At 45.3% G+C, this 23,002-nt stretch overlaps 1 protein-coding gene across 2 annotated transcripts in view; it reads right to left on the bottom strand.

Moving 5' to 3' along the window:
- Positions 1–2,024: 2,024 nt before the first annotated feature.
- Positions 2,025–23,002, bottom strand: part of LOC139281168 (lipopolysaccharide-induced tumor necrosis factor-alpha factor homolog) — a 65,841-nt gene continuing 44,863 nt past the window's right edge. For both annotated transcript variants that reach the window (XM_070901191.1, XM_070901192.1), the window contains exons 3-4: positions 19,982–20,135; positions 2,025–4,561 (exon numbers count right to left, since the gene is read on the bottom strand). In XM_070901191.1, the coding sequence (XP_070757292.1) occupies positions 4,453–4,561; positions 19,982–20,135 (263 nt within the window). In that variant the 3' untranslated portion in view covers positions 2,025–4,452. The remainder of the gene's footprint in view (positions 4,562–19,981; positions 20,136–23,002) is intronic.

Here is a 23,002-nt window from a genome sequence, read left to right as displayed (position 1 = left end):
ACCATCAAAAGTAAAAGCAGATAGCTGTTGCTTAGACTTGCAAGAGATTGTTTGCGAGGAATTAGAAGAAGCTTTCACTGCCCTGTTTAAAGATATGGAGAAAACTGAGTGATTCAGCTATTCCACTGAGGGACTGGAGGTTGTGAGTATTAAGGGAATGCAGTGTGTAGGAGGGTGCAGACTGTCGAGTGGAAAATCCTTAGAAGGGTGGATGGAGTTCAATAATAAGCAGAAAAGATTATTGATTTGAAGGAACAGAATGGAAGAGGCCTGAGTAATGGCAGGGAGGAGAGAAGAGAGAAGGGCAAGAGTCAGGATGAAAGAAGGTGGGCACAGCTCTTCTGGGGTGACTTACTAAACAGATGCCACCATGTACATTTCTGATAATCACTTAAAATATTTTTTGATGAGGCAACAATCATAGGCAGACACATAGCATACCTGACCCCAGAAGCAATGGCCTAGAAATTGGATCTTGCTAAGCCTGTTTCACCCAAGGGTCAAATATGGCAGATGCGGTGCCACTCACATATATTGGATCAGGAACCTCTGTAGGCATGTTGGACATGCCGGAAATTAAAGGCTCATTATTTAAATATTATAAAAGGTCCGACACTTGTAGGACCCTCTAGTGAAATGTTTCCATCCCAGCACCTGACTCGCCATATGACAAACTCACCCAGCAAATCTAAACGCTACCAGGCAGCAAGGAACCAGCAGGAATGCAATTTAAAGTTGCTGGTTTGTCTTCGGCTACTAATTAACTTCTGGGCTTTTTTTTTTTTAAAAAAGGTTATTTTCTGTGTTCAACAACTGAATTGTGAGTTTGTTTTTTTGCTGGTGCTGGACTGCTCTTATTTGGCTCGAGAACAGTTTAGTTCAAGTTAGAGGTGGTCAGTTAGGTTTGCCTTTTGGCTGGGGGACGATGGGGAGCAACAAAGACAGGAGAGAACAGGAGCAGCTGGGAGAAGAAGAGGGCACTGTGCAGGAAGCTAAGCCGACAAGCAGGCATTCAGGCAAGCACTTCTCCGACCTCAACTTCACTGAGGAGCAATGCACGAGGCGTCTTCGCTTCAGCAAGGAGGCAGTCAGTGAGCTGTATTACCGTCTCCAGCCACAACTCCAGCTTAAAACCAGGGCATGGACAGCACTGGCTGCAGCCGTCAAGTTCACCATGGCCCTGAACTTTTATGCCACATAGTCTTTCCCAATTGCAGCAGGTGACATCAGTGCTATCTCCCAGTTTGCTGTGCACCACGGCATCAGGGAGATCACCAAGGTTCTCTATACCAGGAGGAACATCGACATCACTTACCAAATGGAGAGAGAAAAAGAGGAAGCATCAGGCTTCATCCATGTCAGGGTGCCCTGCAGTCCAGAGTGCCAGTCTGCACCCCGTCACCATCCTGGCATCGTCCTAAATAGAAAGGCAGTGCAATCCCTCAATGCCCAGCTTGTTTGCTACCACATATAATGTGTCATACAGGTCTCTGCCCGGTTTGCCTGGCAGTCATCATGATTTATTCACCCTGTGCCAGCCCTCTGCCACCTTTATTCCAACTGTGCTGTCAGGTCACAGACTGGCTACTGGGTGATTGCAGGGTATCTCCTCCAAACATGGCTCATGACTCCAGCTAGGAACATGGGCACACTCTGGTGGCACTGCCCCTCATGGTGGATGCCACTGTCGAGCAAACCACATGCTCCAAGTTGAGCAAATGGTCTCCGCAAAGCCACGGCACAAGTTGGAACTAGACTCGATATGCAGTCAACATGGCATGCAAGCTCACTGGCAGACTGCCCAGTGCACCTATTATTTCCTGGTGTATGCTCACCAGCCTTCTTCGGTGGACCAGGCCCTCGACGTCAGCATCCGAATCCCCTGCAGCAGGCAAGCTGGCACCTGTGGTATCCTAGCAGCCTGCCCCAGCTCCTGCACACTTGTGGCTGGTGATAAATCCCACAGTCCAAATACATCTCCCAAATGGCAGAGTTAGTCATGAAGGAGGAACAGAGGCGACAGATTTGAACTGCTGGTACTTGCCATTTTGCATTTATTTAACAAAAGTCTAATTACACAGAAAGCGAAACAACAAATATGGCCAGAATGGTCCATTTCATGTAATACTGCCATCCTCGCCTTCTGTAAAATACAGGCATAAAATGTAGAAAAAAAATTCTTGCTCACTGAAGATCTTTGGAATCCTGTAAAAATGTTTAGAGATGGCACCTGCAGGTCACAACTTCATACTACATAAAATATATTTTTATTGCCAATTACAAGATGGTTACAAAAACTCTCTTTGGTATTGTTTAAAGTACATTTGATCAGACGACGATCAGGTTACAGTCAATGAAGAGATATATATTCTTCAGTACTATTTTAGATTAGTGCCAAAAGTGTACAGATACAAAAAGTCTTAAATTAGAATAATTCTATTTAAAAGTTTAACAAAAAGTACATCAACAGCAATACAAGCTTAAAACAGGACACAACTGGTTAAAGCAGATCAAATTGGTCACAATCCAGTTTTGCACAGGTAATACTATCAGTTTCACCAATAACAGATAGACTGAAGGGTAGGCACTAGTTTGAGCTGTTTAAGACGTGCGTAAATAACCAAACTCTGGCAATTATGAGTGCAAGCATGGGGTACCCAATGTACCTTAGCCCAACAAACTGCCCATTTATCCCCATACAGGTATACCTGTATGGAGCAGATACAATTCCAGGAAGTTCCACCTGCTGAGGCTTAGCCAAGAGTTGATATATAACTATGCTCGTCATCAGCTGATTCACAAAAAAAAGTTATGGTGGGGAGAAGAGGATAGTTTTAATCCAGCCCCCTCAGAATCAGACCAGCCGCCCATTTTAAACCGTGTCTGAATTTCCTTCCATTTGAAGTTGATGGAAAGCAGAAATGGACAGCTGCTCCCAGTTTCCCACCAGGCAGGTTCGGATAAAATTAAGAAATTGTTCCAATGATTCCAAAATGCCATTCCAAGAGGTACAGCTAGTGCTACTAGTTCGGCTCGGCACCCCACCCTCCCCCCCGCAAAAATATTTGGGAACATCTAAAACAAAATGTATACTGAAAAAAAGGTCTGTGGGCTTATCTTGCCACATACCTTTAGTCTACAGCTTCCACTTCATTCTGACAGTATAGATTAGTCATCTGTTTTATACTAGGGTATAAATCTATTCATGTACACAGGGAACTTTAACCTGCCAAAGGAATCTTATTTCTGCCTCATGTTCTATTGCAACTGATATACTAGCATGAAAGTTATTGATATTTGCAGTGAATTTGCTCGCTTTCCCCAACAAAGAACTCACTGCAATAAGTTTGCCATCAACACACAAGACTTGACTATTGCTGTACATGTGCCTAGCTAGCCCCTATGGATATCATTTGAATGGACAGAGCACTGGTTTGATTAATGTTTAGCTCTTTCAGTTTTGCCTCTCCCTTATAAGTTCCCTCAGACACACTTATGCAGTGGTATGGAAACATAGGAGATCAAACTTTAAATTAGAATACAGTTCCTGTTCAGTGTTTTGACATTCTCCATATTTAATATTGTGGATCTTGATGGCATTTCCTTCCTGTGACCTTCCTAATTTTTCAATTTAATTTCCAATTAGGGAGCACAACCTTTTTTGTAGCACGATGTTCATGAAGACAAAGGAAGTTAAAAAGGAATGGTATATCGAAATTCTCTAAGATTACAAACACAGCACAAGCCTTTTCAACCCTGCGGGCAGTGGATATTAAGTGGATATTTTTGTACCAACTTGCACTGCAATTCAATAGCTTTCACCTCACTTTGAAAGTGCAGAAACAGACAGACACACGAGCCTAGTGTCAGACTTCAGGTCAGGTAAGCACATTAAGCAAGAGCGGTGTGCCGCTCTACAGTTAAAATAGGCTTTTATTTAGCAGATTGTTAGTATAATTATTATGATTGCGATTCTAATGGCATCAAAATTACCAGTTAGAGAACACAGCATTCATTAGCTGTATTATATACAGGAGTAATCCAAAATCTTGTTGGTCTAATCTCAGAGAATTCATGTGATTTTCAAAACTTGCATCAGAAATCAAAGATATAAACTAGTTGTTACTATTAATATAAAGCAAGTGACAAAATTATATGAAAAAAATTGCCATTTTTCCCCCATAATTAAATCACTGGTAATGAAATTTGCAGGATCACAGATCTTTCATTAGCAGATTAAATTATGAAGGCAACAGCCAGTCTCCCAATTTGAGAAATAAATGTTACACCATGTGCTCAAATACCTAGCAGTTCACATTCTAGAAGTGAAAGTATAAATTTTCATTTGAGAAATACAAATCAGCAAATTCTACAAGAAAAACATTCCGTCTCGCTGCAGTTATCAAAATTACATGATTCACAGAAGCACAGCTGGATCTATGAGGTGACATTTTACAGGCGCTTGCAGCTGCCGAGGTGCACTCCACAATTTGGACAAATGTGTTCCACATCCTGAAGACCATCAACGCAAAATGGGATCAGGCAGCAGCCAAACGCACACCTGGTGAAAGTAGAAATGTCAAACAATTAGAGCACAACCAAGAAATAAGATTTAGTAGGACAAGCAGCTTATGAAAAAGATGACACTATGGAAAGAGACCAGATCAAAGTAGCATTATTGTTGAGAAAAAATAAAACACAGTCCAGTCACTTGGGCAAAACTGTGCATTATGTAAACATGGCCACAGACAGCGAGCTAAATGTGTAAAGTGTATTTAACCTCAGCACGATCTTCATGAAGCAGCATTTACTTTCACTGTATCTTTTCACAATGTTACTTTGGTTATACATTAGAAGTTGCAAAATGGAAATGGGCCGAACTAGTCCATCTCGCGTGTTGCCTTCCACACGAGTAAATAGTTCTAATCACATTTACCCACCCTGTTCCCATACCCTTAAATCCCTTTTCTTTTCATCCACCTAGCCAATCTAATTTTGACTGTTCATTGAATTTGTTCAAAGTGCATAAGATTCACATTGTAACAGATTGATGGAAGCTTAAGAGCCAGAGATTGTCAAGTCCGCTAAATCAACAACCTACATTTATATAGCACCTTTAACATAGTGAAATGTCCCAAGGCACTTCATAGGTGTATTATGCGCCAAAAAATGTGATACCGAGCCACATAAGGAGAAATTAGCGCAGGTGAGCAAAAGCTTGGTCAAATAGGTTTTAAAGGAGCATCTTGAAGGAGGAAAGTGAGGTAGAGAGGCGGAAAGGTTTAGGGAGGGAATTCAAGGCCGACTTCCCTCAGTTCCAAACTACATTTAGTTTTTGAAAACCATTGTACGTGATTATGAAATGCTTAGCTCGGTTGGTAGCTCTCCATCACTTTAAGATTGTGGGTTTATGCCTCACTCCAGGATTTGAGCACATAATCTAGGTTGACACACCAGTGCAGTACTGAGCAATTGCTGTGCTACTAAATATGCTATTGTTCAGATGATACAACAAACAGAGGCTTACTCAAGTGGACATAAAATAGCCTGTGGTTTATTCCAAAAAGAGCAGCATTCTCTGTGTCCTAATCAATATACACCCCTCAAAGTTCATGGGACCTGTTGGAACTTGGTGAACATAAAATTCACTCACATTTTTCTACATGAAAGGCGTATTTAAATGCATGTTTCCTGTCACATACACCTACAATGTAGCAACTTCATCTACAATAAATTATTTTTTGAGTGAAGAGCTTTGGGATTTCTTTCTGAAGTTTCTCAGGATATGGGCAACACTGGCAAAGTCACATTAATTGCCCATCATTAACTGCCCCAAGGTGGTGGCAAGCAGGCCTTCTGCAACTGCCACAATGGTGTCGGTGCTCCCATAATGGTATTCGGTGAGGAATTCCAAGTTTTTGAAGGAGTGCCGGTAAGGGAAGAGCAATATATGTCCAAGTCAAGATGATGCTTAACTTGAGATTTTAGCAGCTGAAGTTCGCTGGAACAATTGGGCCCAATTTTGCCCAGGAGTTGCTCCATTTTTTTTGGAGCAACTAGATTTTTTTTTTTTTTTTTTTTTTTTTTGAGTGAGCATCTTAAAAATTGTAATTTTGCCCATTTAAATTTGCTCTCATGCAAGTGAGTTAGTTAAGTTTTTCTTTAGTTTTTTGTCCCAAAAGGGGGCATTACCAGCTACTTACACTCGTTTTGGCCATTTAAGCAAGTTTAGATAGCTAAATGCTACTCCAAATTAACTTAGGCCAGGGTACGTAGCCACTTGTGTCTGCACAGGGAAGTGACGGGAAGAGAGGACCTTGCAAAGCACTAAACACCTTCACAACAACATTAAAGAAGCACAAATATATTTAAAGCATCATGCACTAAACAAAGTATAAAAATAAGCATTCAATAATAAAAAATACAAAGAAGCTGAGAGGACCTGCACCTAGCACCAAGACTTACAAAGCACAAAAAGTAATAAGCAATTAATCAATAAAAAAAATAGAAGGAACCCTGCATCTAAAGCACCAAGACCAAAGTAATAAGCAAGCAATCAATAAACAAATAAAAAATAGAAGTCCTACCTTCGGGCACACAGCAGGCAGTCGATGAGGGAGCCCATTCAGCCAGGGCTAGGGACAGCGTGCTTCAGGCCCCGCCCACACAGTCAACAGAGCATCGCAGAGACAGAGATTCGGGCTGCGAGGAGCTACTGCACATGCGCGCGCACTCTAGCGCGCATGTGCAGAGGTCCTGGCACTGTTTTCAGCGCCGGGTCCTGGCACTGTTTTCAGCGCCGGGGCCTGCCCCCCTCCCCCCACCAACCACTGGATGTGCTGTGCCATGCTGAGGGGCGGGGAGAATTGGAAGGTAACTTTTCGGTGCCCTTTTTAAGTCAGAAAGTTGGCGCACCTCATGGAGGTGTACCGTTTTTTTTTTTATGGGCGGGGGGGGGGGGGGGGGGGGGGAAGGAAAAAGGGGAACTTGGGCCCAGTAACACTGGAGGAGCTCCAGCAGCAATGCCCTGGCAAGCAAGGCCATTTTTTGGTGCATCAGGCATGACTCCAGACACCACCTTCACTTCAAACAGTCAGTAGACCTCAAATCTATATATATCTATATAAATAAATAAAATTAAAAAAATTAAAATCACACATGCATAAATCCTGTTCTATTAGAATTATTAATGCAGAATTGCATGACCTAACCCTTAATTGTGAAACTTTTAACTGCTTCTGACTGATTTGATTTAATCGAGTGGCTAAGAAACCACTACTGTTGCACAAAAACACCTCATTCACTATAACCCAAATCTAATCAGATAAGATTTATTAGTAAAGGATTTCAGAGTCAGTAGCTAGAGTTGGGAGCAAACAAGAATTTGAATAGATTTCTACCAGCTGCAATTTTAAAAACTGCGCTATTATTTTCAGTAATTCATCGACTATATATTTTGGAAAATTGCAACAATTTTTAGCTGACTAAACCTAGTGTGTTCCTAACACAGATGAGACTGCACACAGAGAGGTTAAAGTAACAGTGACCTCAGTCTTTAATAAGACATTCCAGAGTGAGGAACAGGCCTTGGGGGGCTGGCTTATATACAGTGCTCCTAAGGGATGCTGGGATCCCTTGGGACTTCAGAGGATGCACTCCCTGGTGGCGAAACATGGGAGTGCATGCTTTACAGATACAAAACATCACTTCTCTCTCCCTTCCCCCCCCCCCACCAAAGTCAAAGTAAAAACTATTTACAAGGTGAGGCGGTCGGGAGCCTTTCTTTCCCTGGTGGACTGCCTCAGTACAAATGTCTATTCTGGTGTGTTGGCTGTGCCCTCGCTGGGCTGGCATATTGTTGGCCCTGCAGGGCTGCTAGGTGAGCCTGGCCTTGCTGGGCTGTTGGGCGTGATGGGTTCGATTTCCTGGTCTGGGGTGGTGGCATTGATCCTTTGGGTGTGTGTTGTGGGCTCGAAAAAGGTGGTGTCTGCTGTGGGTTGTTGAGGGCAGTCTGTGAACCGCAGCCTCGTTTGGTTCAGGTGCTTTCTGCAAATTTTTCCATTGTCTAGTTTGACTACAAACACCCTACTCCCTTCTTTAGCTATCACCGTGCCAGCGATCCACTTGGGACCATGTCCACAGTTTAGCACATACACAGGGTCATTCAGATCAATTTCCCGTGACACAATGGCGCGACCATCGTTTACATTTTGTTGCTGCCGCCTGCTCTCTACCCGATCATGCAGGTTGGGGTGAACCAGCGAGAGTCTGGTCTTAAGTGACCTTTTCATGAGTAGCTCAGCCGGGGGCACCCCTGTGAGCGAGCGGGGTCTCGTGCGTTAGCTGAGCAGTACTTGGGAGAGACAGGTTTGGAGTGAGCCTTGTGTGACTCGCTTAAGGCTCTGATTGATTGTTTGTACTGCCCACTCTGCCTGCCCATTGGAGGCTGGTTTAAACGGGGCCGAGGTGACATGTTTGATCCCATTGCGGGTCATGAATTCTTTAAATTCGGCACTGGTGAAACAAGGCCCGTTGTCAGTGGCTAGTATGTCAGGCAGGCCGTGGGTGGCAAACATGGCCCTCAGGCTTTCAATAGTGGCAGTGGCAGTGCTTCCCGACATTATTTCGCATTCAATCCATTTTGAAAAAGCATCCACCACCACCAGGAACATTTTACCGAGAAACGGGCCCGCATAGTCAACATGGATCCTTGATCATGGTCTGAGGGCCAGGACCACAAACTTAATGGTGCCTCTCTGGGCACGTTGCTCAACTTATCCATCCAGCTCGTTGGCTACAAAGTACTGGTCTAGCCGTTCGACATAGGCTTCCCAGTCCTCACCCTCCGAGAACTTCTCCAGGATGCCCAGTTTGCTGCATTTATGCGTTGGATTCGTATACTCGTCGCCTGTTATTGTGTTCCTAACACAGATGACACTGCACACAGGGAGATTAATGTAACAGTGACCTCAGTCTTTATTAAGACATTCCAGAGTGAGGAACAGGCCTTGGGGGCCGGCTTATATACAGTTCTCCCAAGGGATGCTGGGATCACTTGGGACTTCAGCAGATGCACTCCCTGGTGGCAGAACATGGGAGTGCATGCTTTACAGATACACAACAAAACCAAGTAATAAAAAGCTGAAAACACAAACTAAGGTGCTAAAATCTAGCCCACAATTCCTCCCTTTTCTTCCTTCCCTTCCAGAAGCCTGATTTAGAAACATAGAAAATAGGTGCAGGAGTAGGCCATTCAGCCCTTCGAGCCTGCACCACCATTCAATGAGTTCATGGCCGAACATGCAACTTCAGTACTCCATTCCTGCTTTCTCGCCATACCCCTTGATCCTCCTAGTAGTAAGGACTACATCTAACTCCTTTTTGAATATTATATTTAGTGAATTAGCCTCAACAACTTTCAGTGGTATAGAATTCCACAGGTTCACCACTCTCTGGGTGAAGAAGTTTCTCCTCATCTCAGTCCTAAATGGCTTACCCCTTATCCTTAGACTGTGACCCCTGGTTCTGTACTTCCCCAACATTAGAAACATTCTTCCTGCATCTAACCTGTCTAAACCCGTCAGAATGTTGAACGTTTCTATGAGATCCCCTCTCATTCTTCTGAATTCCAGTGAATACAAGCCCAGTTGATCCAGTCTTTCTTGATGTCAGTCCCACCATCCCAGGAATCAGTCTGGTGAACCTTCGCTGCACTCCCTCAATAGCAAGAATGTCCTTCAAGTTAGGAGACCAACTGTACAACTGCAGTAACACCTCCCTGCCCCTGTACTCAAATCCCCTCGCTATGAAGGCCAACATGCCATTTGCTTTCTTAACCGCCTGCTGTACCTGCATGCCAACCTTCAATGACTGATGTACCATGACACCCAGGTTTCATTGCACCTCCCCTTTTCCTAATCTGTCACCATTCAGATAATAGTCTGTCTCTCTGTTTTTACAAACAAAGTGGATAATCTCACATTTATCCACATTATACTTCATCTGCCATGCATTTGCCCACTCACCTAACCTATCCAAGTCACTCTGCAGCCTCATAGCATCCTCCTCGCAGCTCACACTGCCACCCAACTTAGTGTCATCCACAAATTTGGAGATACTACATTTAATCCCCTCATCTAAATCATTAATGTACAATGTAAACAGCTGGGGCCCCAGCACAGAACCTTGCGGTACCCCACTAGTCACTGCCTGCCATTCTGAAAAGTACCATTTACTCCTACTCTTTGCTTCCTGTCTGACAACCAGTTCTCAATCCACGTCAGCACACTACCCCTAATCCCATGTGCTTTAACTTTGCACATTAATCTCTCGTGTGGGACCTTGTCGAAAGCCTTCTGAAAGTCCAAATACACCACATCAACTGGTTCCCCCTTTTCCACTCTACTGGAAACATCCTCAAAAAAATTCCAGAAGATTTGTCAAGCATGATTTCCCTTCCACAAATCCATGCTGACTTGGACCCATCATGTCACCTCTTTCCAAATGCGCTGCTATGACATCTTAATAATTGATTCCATCATTTTACCCATTACCGATGTCAGGCTGACCGGTCTATAATTCCCTGTTTTCTCTCTCCCTCCTTTTTAAAAAAAAAAAAGTGGGGTTAGATTGGATACCCCCCACTCCATAGGAACTGATCCAGAGTCTATGGAATGTTGGAAAATGACTGTCAATGCATCTGCTCTTTCCAAAGCCACCTCCTTAAGTACTCTGGGATGCAGACCATCAGGTCCTGGGGATTTATCGGCCTTCAATCCCATCAATTTCCCCAACACAATTTCCCAACTAATAAGGATTTCCCTCAGTCCCTCCTTCTTAATAGACCCTCTGACCCCTTTTATATCCGGAAGGTTGTTTGTGTCCTCCTTAGTGAATACCGAACCCAAGTACTTGTTCAATTGGTCTGCCATTTCTTTGTTCCCCGTTATGACTTCCCCTGATTCTGACTGCAGGGAACCAAAGTTTGTCTTTACTAACCTTTTTCTCTTTACATATTTATAGATGCTTTTGCAGTCCATTTGAATGTTTCTTGCAAGCTTCCTCTTGTACTCTATTTTCCCTGCCCTCATCAAATCCTTTGTCGTCCTCTGCTGAGTTCTAAATTTCTCCCAGTCCTCGGATTCGCTGCTATTTCTGGCCAATTTGTATGCTACTTCCTTGGCTTTAATACTATCCCTGATTTCCCTTGATAGCCACAGTTGAGTCACCTTCCCTTTTTTATTTTTACGCCAGACAGGGATGTACAATTGTTGTAGTTCATCCATGCGGTCTCAATGTCTGCCTTTGCCCATCCACTGTCAACCCCCTAAGTATCATTCACCAATCTATCCTAGCCAATTCACACCTCATATCTTCAAAGTTACCCTTTAAGTTCTGGACCATGGTCTCTGAATTAACTAACTGTTTCCTTCTCCATCCTAATGTAGAATTCCACCATATTATGGTTACTCTTCCCCAAGGGGCTCGCACGAGATTGCTAATTAATCCTCTCGCATTACACAACACACAGTCTAAGATGGCCTCCCCGCTAGTTGGTTCCTCGACATATTGGTCTAGAAAACCATCTCTTATGCACTCCAGGAAATCCTCCTCCACCGTATTGTTTCCAGTTGGTTAGCCCAATCTATATGCATTTTAAAGTTACCCATGATAACTGCTGCACCTTTATTGCATGCACCTCTAATTTCCTGTTTGATGCCCTCCCCAACTACTATTGTTTGGAGGCCTGTACACAACTCCCACTAGCATTTTCTGCCCGTTGGTATTCCGTAGCTCCACCTATTCCACATCATCCAAGCTAATGTCTTTCCTTACAATTGCATTAATTTCCTCGAACCAGCAACACCACCCCGCCTCCTTTTCCTTTCTGTCTATCCTTCCTAAATGTTGAATCCCCTTGGATGTTGAGTTCTCAGCCTTGGTCACCCTGGAGCCATGTCTGTGTGATGCCAACCACATCGTATCCGTTAACTGCTATCTGCACAGTTAATTCGTCCACCTTATTCCGAATACTCCTCGCATTGAGGCACAGAGCCTTCAGGCTTGCCTTTTTAAACACACTATGACCCTTTAGAATTTTGCTGCAAAGTGGCCCTTTTTGTTTTTTGCCTTGGGTTTCTCTGCTCTCCACTTTTCCTCATCTCCTTTGTCATTTGCTTCCGTCTCCATTTTGTTTCCCTGTCTCCCTGCATTGGTTCCCATTCCCCTGCCATATTAGTTTAACTCCTCCCCAACAGCACTAGCAAACACTCCCCCAAGGACACTGGTTCCGGTCCTGCCTAGGTGCAGACCATCCGGTTTATACTGGTCCCATCTCCCCCAGAACCAGTTCCAATGCCCCAGGAATTTGAATCCCTCCCTGCTGCACCACTGCTCAAGCCACGTAGTCATCTGAGCTATCCTGCGATTCCTACTCTGACTAGCACGTGGCACTGGTAGCAATCCTGAGATTACTACTTTTGAGGTCCTATGTTTTAAATTTAGCTCCTTAAATTAGTCTCTTAGGACCTCATCCCGTTTTTTACCTATATCGTTGGTACCAATGTGCACCACGACAACTGGATGTTCACCCTCCCTTTTCAGAATGTCGTGCACCCGCTCAGAGACATCCTTGACCCTTGCACCAGGGAGGCAACATACCATCCTGGAGTCTCGGTTGCGGCCGCAGAAATGCCCATCTATTCCCCTTACAATTGAATCCCCTATCACTATCGCTCTTCCACTCTTTTTCCTGCCCTCCTGTGCAGCAGAGCCAGCCACGGTGCCATGAACTTGGCTGCTGCTGCCCTCCCCTGATGAGTCATCCCCCTCAACAGTACCCAAAGCAGTGCATCTGTTTTGCAGGGGGATGACCACAGAGGACCCCTGCACTACCTTCCTTGCACTGCTCTTCCTGTTGGTCTTCCATTCCCTATCTGGCTGTGGACCCTTTACCTGCGGTAAGACCAACTCGCTACACATGCTACTCACGTCATTCTCAGCATCGTGGATGCTCCAGAGTGAATCCACCTTCAGCTCCAATTCTGCAACGCGGTCCGTCAGGAGCTGGAGGCGGATACAATTCCCGCAGCTGTAGTCGTCAGGGACACCGGAAGTGTCCCTGAGTTCCCACATAGTACAGGAGGAGCACATCACGTGTCCGAGCTCTCCTGCCATGACTTAACCCTTAGATACACTTAATTTGGCTACAACAATGTTAACAGGTTACTTACTGATATAAAAAGAAAAAGAAAAGCTACTTACCAATCACTTACCCCTTTGGCTGTGACGTCACCTTTTGATTTCTTTCTACTTTTTTGCCTTCTCTCCCCGCTGCAGCTGCACAAAGCTGGGCCTTTTGTCGGCCTGGAACACTGCTGCTCCGCCTCTCTACCTCCCGCTCAATTTAGCTCACATTGAGATTTGGTACAATAACCAAGGCAAACCACCTGATTTGCCTACTACTGTATTACATAACAGCTCACTCCAGAAGAAAAAAAAGTTACAACAGAAAACACCGCTACATTATAAAAGTGTTCTACTGTGTAGGCAAATCAGGTGGTTTGCCTTGGTTATTGTACCAAATCACAATGTGAGCTAAATTGAGCGGGAGGTAGAGAGGCGGAGCGGCAGTGTCCCAGGCCTACAAAAGGCCCAGCTTGTGCAGCTGCAGTGGGGGAGAGAAGGCAAAAAAGTAGAAAAAAAGCAAAAGGGGACGTCACAGCCAAAGGGGTAAGTGATTGTTTACACGGCAGTTTGTATTCCAGATATTTTCATAAAAAAGGAAAAAAGGTTGTGCAACATCCCCCAAATGGCCTACATTTACAAACAAGTCAAAGAAAGGCACTACTCAGAAGGACAATAAGGAAAGCAAACGGAGTAGAAGGTAGAGAAGCCAAATTAATTCCCAATAGCAGAAGTCAGCTTCAAGAATGAATGGTTTGTGTATGGATGTCGCCTGTGGTTTGTGTATCTGTGCTCAGACATCTCGTCTTCACAGGAGCAGAAACCGGCAGAAGAGAGGCGCCTTAGAATTCCACGAGGATTTTTCTGGGATCCGGCCATATCTTTTCAGCTGATTATGCCATTTCGCCAATTTCCATCTGGCAATCCAACCTTCCAGAATCTTGGGGCCAGATTTGTATTTATACAATACTTCATCACATCTCACAAACATAAGAAACTTCACATACAAATGAATTACATCTGAAGTGCAGACACTTGTGGATGGCATGCACAGAGCTCCAGTTTCAGATAACTAACTCCTGACACAGCACACAAGATGACTGGATCTTTTGCTGTGAACATTAAAAAAAAGTTCCGCAGGGAGTTTAAAGTTGCTGGTGGATCAGCTCGACCATGTGACACTGCGGCTTCACACAGGGTGGAAGTTATACTATAGCCAGTGCAAGGGCCACAGGCTGCAAGACCACCAGCTGGAGGGACAGTGGCTCTCATAATTCTCTGTGTTTGGGAGTCAAATAAAAAAAAGGGAAAAAATCTGGAACGAAATCGGAAACAGAATTTGATGGAAGCACAGCAGCCTAGTTACTAACGGGACAGAACATTTTGGACCAGGTCCTTACTCAGAACAGAGAAGCGAAAAGAAAGCAAACTTGTTAATATAAATCCAAAATAAAAGTGGGAAGGATGGGAGAAACAAATGCTCCAAGCACAGAGGGAAATTACTGGGCTGAATGATCTGTAACTCACAGAGCAGGAGATTGTTAGATGAGAGTACATTAAATAAGCTTGGTCAGGCAAGCTGTGACTCAGTGGGTGGCACTCTCGCCTCGGAGTCACAGGTTATGGTTCATAATCCCACTCCAGGGACGCAAGCACAAAAATCTAGGCTGACACTCCAGTGCAGTGCTGAGGGAGGTGCTGTCTTTCAGATGAGACATTGAGGGCAGACAGGGTCTCGGTTTAAGTGGACATAAAAGATCCCATGGCACTATTTCGAAGAAGAGCAGGGGAGTTATCCCCGGTGTCCTGGCCAATATTTATCCCTCAATCAACATAACAAAAAAATTGTTTAACTGGTCATTCATTGTCATCATAGGCAGTCTCTCGGAATTGAGGAAGACTTGCTTCCACTCCCAAAGTGAGTCCTTTGGTGGCTGAACAGTCCAATACAAGAGCCACAGACCCCGTCACAGGTGGGACAGACATTCGTCGGGGGAAGTAGGGGGGTGGGATTGATTTACCACACGCTCCTTCCGCTGCCTGCGCCTGACCTCTTCACACTCGCTGCGTTGAGATTCGAAGAGCTCAACGCCCTCCAGGATGCACTTTCTTCACCGAGGGCAGTCTTTGGCCAGGGACTTCCAGGTGTCAGTGGGGATATCGCACTTCATCAGAGAGGCTTTGAGGGTGCCCTTGTAACATTTCCGCTGCCCACCTTTGGCTCATTTGCCGTGAAGGAGTTCCACAAAGAGCAATTGCTTCGGGGGTCTCGTGTCTGGCATGCGAATTATGTGGCCTGCCCAGCGAAGTTGATAGAGTGTGGTCAATGCTGGGGATGTCATTATCTGGTCATTATCACATTACTGCTTGTGGGAGCTTGCTGTGCGATAATTGGTTGCCGTGTTTCCCATATTACAACAGTGACTACACTTCAAAAGTACTTCATTGGCTGTAAAGTGCTTTGAGACATCCAGTGGTTGTGAAAGGTGCTATAAAAATGTACGTCTTTCTTTTTTTTTCAATAAACTAAAAAGCATTAGAAACATAGAAACATAGAAAATAGGTGCAGGAGTAGGCCATTCGGCCCTTCGAGCCTGCACCACCATTCAATGAGTTCATGGCTGAACATACAACTTCAGTACCCCATTCCTGCTTTCTCACCATACCCCTTGATCCCCCTAGTAGTAAGGACTACATCTAACTCCTTTAAAGACATTGATAATATTAAAAGAAACAAAGATGTGAATAGCTAAGGCAGAGAGGTCCATCGAGAAAAAAAAAGAAAATAGGAGGAATAAAAAACAGGCTGCAGATCAGGCCTGTAGTAAACACAGGACTGCCTATGATGACAATGAATGACCAGATAAACAATTTTTTGGGCTTCCAGTCCCAAAGACCAAGGTCAAAAACAGGTAACACTAGGGGCGCAGAGTACCACTCACCTCCCTCACCAGCACTGTGCCCGTGTTTCTGTAGGCTATGTTGAACACTTTGTTCTGCCCCTACTGATCCCTCCCCGAGCTCCTCTTCCCTTACACTGGTGACTGTGTTGGCCCTGCTTCCAGCTCACGCTCTGACCCCAAGCCTCATTAATTATGCTTCCAATTGTTAATCTATTCCTCATGGGTACAAGGTTCATCTCCAACTCTTCCCTTCCTGGATTTTCTTCCATCTGTGCATCTATCTCTGGTGACGGGCTTGCCACACACATCTATTGCAAGTTCACCGCCTTCCACAATCACCTAGAGTATGCTTCTTCGTACGTTGGGTCTTGCAAGGACTCCACCGGTTTCTTCCAGTTCTGTCTCCATTGCATCAACTAATAACTTTACCATCCACACCAAAACACCAATTTTTCATCAACCAAGGACTACCATCTACAGTGACAGGACCCTTGACTGCCTCGGACTCCTTCCTGCATCACTGCCACCACCACCCCCTCAATCCCCTTTCATAAAAGGATTGCTCTTGTCCTGAATCTTCTACCCTACCAACCTCCATATGCCACCATTTACATTATCCAAACACCAGAAACATCTTTCCTCCCCATTTTCTCAAAGGACTTTCCTCTAGTGAAATCCTGCTATACTCTTCCAGCACCTTCCCATGCAAGCTTAGAAGCAACAGCTGTCCATTTCAGAATGGCAGGCAGTGACTTGTTGGGTACTGCAAGGTTCAGTGTTGGGACCCCAGCTATTTACAATATACATGAATGATTTAGACAAAGGAATTGAATGTAATATCTCCAAGTTTGCAGATGACACTAAGCTGGGTGGCAGTGTGAGCTGTGAGGAGGATGCTAAGAGGCTGAAGGCTGTAGGAGAGTGGGCAAATGCATGGCAGATGCAGTATAAGAGAGATAAATGTGAGGTTATCCACTTTGGTGGCAAAAAGAGGAAGACAAAATATTATCTGAATGGTGACAGATTAGGAAAAGGGGAGGTGCAACAAGACCTAGGTGTCATGGTACATCAGTCATTGAAAATTGGCATGCAGATACAGCAGGCAGTGAAGGCAGCAAATGGCATGCTGGCCTTCATAACGAGAGCATTTGCGTAGAGGAGCAGGGAGGTCTTATTGCAGGTGTACAGGGCCTTGGTGAGGCCACACCTTGAATATTGGTCTCTTAATCTTGCTATTGAGGGACTGCAGCGAAGGCTCACCAGATTGATTCCTGGGATGGCAGGACTGACATATGAAGACTGGATCGACTAGGCTCATATTCACTGGCATTTAGAAGAATGAGAGGGGATCTCATAGAAACATATAAAATTCTGACAGGATTGGTCAGGTTAGATGCAGGAAGAATGTTCCAGATGTTGCAGAAATCCAGAACCAGGGGTCACAGTCTAAGGATAAGAGGTCCATTTAGGACCGAGATGAGGAGAAACTTCTTCACTCAGAATTGTGAACCAGTGGAATTCTCTACCACAGAAAGTTGTTGAGGCCAGTTCGTTAGATATATTCAAAAGGCAATTTGATGCGGTCCTTATGGCTAAAGGGATCAAGGGGTATGGAGAGAAAGCAGGAATGGGTACTGAAGTTGCATGATCAGCCATGATCATATTGAATGGTGGTGCAGGCTTGAAGGGCCGAATGGCCTATTCCTGCACCGATTTTCCATGTTTCTATTCACCACCTCCCACATCCCAAACATTTCTTAGAATCATGGAAAAATTACACCGGGAGGGCATTTGGCCCATTGCGTCCGTGCTGGTCGAAAAAAGCTACCTAGCCTAATCCAACCTTCCAGCCCTGCAGATCATGGCTCTTCCAAATGCACTTCCAAGTACTTTTTAAAATATGATGAGGGTTTCTGCCTCTACCACCCTTTCAGGCAATGAGTTCCAAACCTCTCACCACCCTTTGGGTGAAATTTCTTCATCTCCCCTCTAATCCTTCTACCAACTACTTTAAATCTATACCCCCTCTAAAAGGGAAATAGGTCCTTCCTATCCACTCTATGTAGGCCTCAATGTTATATATCTCAATTAAATCTCCCCTCAGCCTCCTCTGTTCCAAAGCAAAGAAGCCCAGCCTATCCAATTTTTCCTCACAGCTAAAATTTTCCAGTCCTGGCAGCATCCTTGTAAATCTCCTCTGTACCCTCTCGAGTGCAATCACATCTTTCCTGTAATGTGGTGATCAGAACTGTATGCAGTACTCTAGCTGTGGCCTAACCAGTGTTTTATACAGTTCTAGCATAACTTCCCTGCTCTTGTATTCTATGCCTCCGCTAATAAAAGGAAACATTTCATATGCCTTATCGACCTGTCCTGCTACCTCAATTTAATGTCCCCTCAGCCTCCTCTGTTCCAAAGCAACACCTGTCCATTCACCACCTCCCACATTCCAAACACTCCTCAGAATCATAGAAAAATTATGCCAGAGAAAGAGGCCCATCGTGTCTGTGCCGGTCGAAAAAGCTACCCAGCCTAATCCCACCTTCCAGCCCTGTAGGTCATGGCTCTTTGGGCCTAAGTTTCGGGTGGAGTTGCTCCTAGTTTTTTGGAGCAACTAGTTTAGTTTGGTGTATGTTAGAAATTGCAATTCTCAGATATTAGTTTGCTCCAGTTCTAGTGAGTTAGTTTAAGTTGGCTTTAGGTAAGGTATTTTTTTTTCCAAAAGGGGATGCATCCAGCCACTCAGGCCTGTTTTGCAAGTTTCGGCAGTGAAAACTTACTACAAACTAACTTAGGATGGAGCAAGTATCCACTTTTGTAAGTTCTGAAAAACCTTACCCAGAGTTAAGTTTAGTGCAGGCACAGCCACAGACAGGGGGGATGGGGAGCATTAAACACAAAGGACACATCAACATCACAGCAGGGGTTGAGGGGGGGGGAAGGGAAGTTAGAGGATTTTCCATAAACACCTTCACAACAACAGTAAAGCAGCAAAATACATTTAAAGCAGTAAGCACAAAACAAAGCAGTACATTTATGAAGCACAAAAAGTAATAAGCAATTAATTAATGAAAAATAGAAGGAACCCTGCACCTAAAGCATCAAGACCAAAGTAATAAGCAATCAATCAATAAAAAAATAGAAGTCCTACCTTTGTGAAGGGAAGGTGTTTCTGTCAGTATCTCTCTCTGTACCCGACAGCGAGGGGGGTGGTGTGTGCGTGTGGGGGGGGCTAAACGCGGGGGAGGAGGGGCGGGAGAAAGAGGCGCTGGATGGAGGCACCCCTGCTCTCCTCCAGCCCTTCGATCATTGAGTGTCCCCCAACCCACGCTCCTCCCCCACCGATCACCTCCCCAGTGCCCCCTTTCCACGCTCCTCCATCCCTCCCTGGTACACGCACCATTCTGAAACAGACTGGGGAAAAACGCCCTGCTGAGCCATTGCGCAGGCGCGCACGTTGCAACGCGCACGCAACAAAGCCGGCAGGTCTTCAGACACGCAGGGGCTTAGCCCCGCCCACCTGCAGCTTGCTCCACCCCAGGAAGACTGCGCTGCGCCACGACACGCCACGGTCCCGGAGGACTGGAGAATTGTAGCAAAATATTCCGGCGCACCTTAGAGCCCTGGCAGGTCACGCAAGTCTCGGAGGTGCGCCGTTTTCACCTGATGCCGAAACTTGGGCCCTTTAAGTGCACATGCAAGTACTTTTTGAAAATGTGATGGGGCTTTCTGCCTCTACCATACAAGCCGGAGACATACCCCTTCAAATAGAAAGATTTGTTTCAACCAATGTCTATCTCGCATATACATACATATCTGGCAGCATACATTTAAAAAGGATTTGATTCTTTCATGCTGAACATTCAGAGAAGAGTGTTATTTGGATAACCTACCCAATAAGGCAGAGACCTCCACAGCTAATCCACGTCAGCGCTCCTGGCGAGTGAGTAATACGGGTTATAACTACCTGGTTACAGGACCGACAGGTAGTCTGGATTGGCTGGAAGCTGAAGGTTTGTGCCGGCTGCACATAAACAGTCTGCAATACTGAGGGAAGTAAAAAAAAAAAAGCTTCTGTAAGCACATCCTATATAGCAAGAACAAAATATATTAGTAAATCTGTCCTTTTTTAAAATTCATTCATGGGATGGGGATGTGGGTGTTGCTGGCAAGGCCAGCATTTATTGCCCATCCCTAATTGCCCTCGAGAAGGTGGTGAGCCGCCTTCTTGAACCGCTGCAGTCTGTGTGGTGAAGGTACTCCCCACAGTGCTGTTGCAGAGGGAATTCCAGGATTTTGATCCAGCGACTATGAAGGAATGGTATATATGTGGTTGACCCAGTTAAGGTTCTGGTCAATGGTGACCCCCCCAGGATGTTGATAGTGGAGGATTCAATGATGGTAATGCCATTGAATGTCAAGGGCGCTGGTTAGACTCTCGCTTGTTGCAGATGGTCATTGCCTAGCACTTGAGGCACGAATGTTACTTGCCACTTATCAGCCCTAGTCGACCAGGTCTTGCTGCATGCGGGCATGAACTGCTTAATTATCTGAGAAGTTGCAATTAGAACTGAACACTGTGCAGTCATCGGCGAACATCCCCACTTTGGACCTTATGATGGAGGGAAAGTCATTGATGAAGATGGTTGGGCCTAGGACACTGCCCTAAGGAACCCCTGCAGCGATGTCCTGGGGCTGCTGATTGTTGTGGTTGTTGGTCAGTCTTCCTTTGACTCCAGCAAGTGGAGAGTTTTTCCCCCCCGATTCCCATTGACTTCAATTTTACTAGGGCTTCTTGATGCCACACTCAGACAAATGCTGTCTTGAGGTCAAGGGAAGACATGCTCACCCCATCTCTGGAATTCAGCTCTTTTGTCCATGTTTGGTCCAAGGCTGTAATGAGATCTGAAGTAGAGTGGTCCTGGCGGAACCCAAACTGAGCATTGATGAGCAAGTGCCGCTTGATAGCACTGTTGACGACACCTTCCATCAGCTTGTTGATGATTGAGTGTAGATGGATGGAGTGGTAATTGGAAGGATTGGATTTGTCCTGCTTATTGTGGACAGGATATACCTGGGCAGTTTTCCCCACAGTGTCAGATAGATGCCAGTGCTGTAGCTGTACTGGAACAGCTTGGCTAGAGGCACGGCCAGTTCTGAAGCCTTCAGCACGACATCCGAGATGTTGTCAGGGCCCACAGAGTGAATCGAATTGGCTGAAGACTGGCTTCTGTGATGGTAGGGACTGCAGGAGGAGGCCGATATGGATCATTTACCCGGTATTTCCGGCTGAAGATGGGTACAATTGCTTCAGCCTCATCTTTTGCACTCATGTGCTGGGCTCTGCCATCATTGAGGATGGGAATGTTCAGCCTCCTCCTCCTGTTATTTAATGGTCCACCACCATTCATGACTGGATGTGGTAGGGCTGCAGAGCTTTGAACAGATCAGTTGACTGTGGGATCGTTTAGCTGTCTATAGCATGCTGCTTCTGATTAGAAAGCATGTAGTCTTGTGTTGCAGCTTTCCTAGGTTGATACCTCATTTTTAGATACACCTGATGCTGCTCCTGGCATGCTCTTCTGCACTCTTCATTGAACCAGGGTTAGTCTCCTGGCTTGATGGTAATGGTAGCATGAGGGATATGCCGGGCCAGGAGTTTACAGATTGTGGTGGAATACAATTCTACTGCTGCTGATGGCCCACAGCACCTCACGGATGCCCAGTTTTGAGCTGCTAGATCTATTCGGAATCTATCCCATTTTGCACGGTGGTAGTACCAAACACGATGGAGAGTGTACTCAGCGTGAAGATGGGTTTCCAAAAGGACTGTGGAGTTGTCAGTGTCTCTGGATCATTAGTTTTGGCATCGAATTATTAAAGTTCAAGTATTCCTACCCCCATTTTTACTTTCCTCCCTTTAAGGTACCTCCATGGGTAAATTATGTTCTGCATATGCCCCAAGTCCATATCACCAAACATTGGGGAGAAGGGACAAGTGGCGGGAGAAGAGAAACAGAGGCAGCAACTTACATGGTCAAATGTACTGTGCCCAGTTGAACAGAAGCCTGTATATGTACAAATGCTCCCAAGTTGAAGATAATCAATAAAAGCCATCAAATGCAAGTTTGAAAAGCCAAAATGGCATTCAGGAACAGATCAGAAGTTCAGGCTTGAGGTTCTGTTAATAACGAGGGCCTTTGGAAACTCACGTCACAGGCAGATGCCCAGACGATTCATTTCAATAAATCTTGATGGCTTAGTGAATAAATGCATTGCCTAATGTTGTACGAAGCCATAGACCCTGAAAGGTCCACGTTCAACTCTCTCTGATGAATTGACAGATTTCAGCTGCAGTAGGGATGCTCCAATTGGTCAGAAAACCCTGAGCTAAGGAAGGAAAGAAAAATACTCCAAGTTCCCACTTTTGATCAGTACCCAGTAACCTATGCTAGGAAATGCATCAAGTCATCATCATAGGCAGCCCCTCAAAATTAAGACTTGCTTCACTAAAAGTGAGTTCTTAGGTGACTGAACAGTCCAATACGGGAATTACAGTCTCGGTCACAGGTGGGACAGACAGTCGGTGAAGGAAAGGGTGGATGGGGAGTCTGGCTTGCCGCACGCTCCCTCTGCTTGCTCTCGGTGACGAGACTCGATCTTGGGCCAGGGACTCCCAGATGTCGGTGGGGATGTTGCATTTTATCAAGGCGGCTTTGAGGGTGTCCTTGAAACATTTCCTCTGCCCACCTGGGCACAGCAGTTCAAGAATGCGGCTCACCACCAGTTTCTCGAGGGCAATTAGGGATGTGCAATAAGTGCTGGCCCGGCCAGAGACGCCCAAATCCCGTGAACGAATTTAAAAAAAGGATCAGCTGGTCAGTGAGGCTCCCCCTACCTTTGAGTAGCCTGCT

Source organism: Pristiophorus japonicus, chromosome 15 (genome assembly GCF_044704955.1).
Source record: "Pristiophorus japonicus isolate sPriJap1 chromosome 15, sPriJap1.hap1, whole genome shotgun sequence".
Classification (NCBI taxonomy): Eukaryota; Metazoa; Chordata; class Chondrichthyes; family Pristiophoridae; genus Pristiophorus; species Pristiophorus japonicus.
The sequence above is the reverse complement of the archived record's forward strand: the minus strand, read 5'-3'. Positions and strand labels throughout refer to the sequence as shown.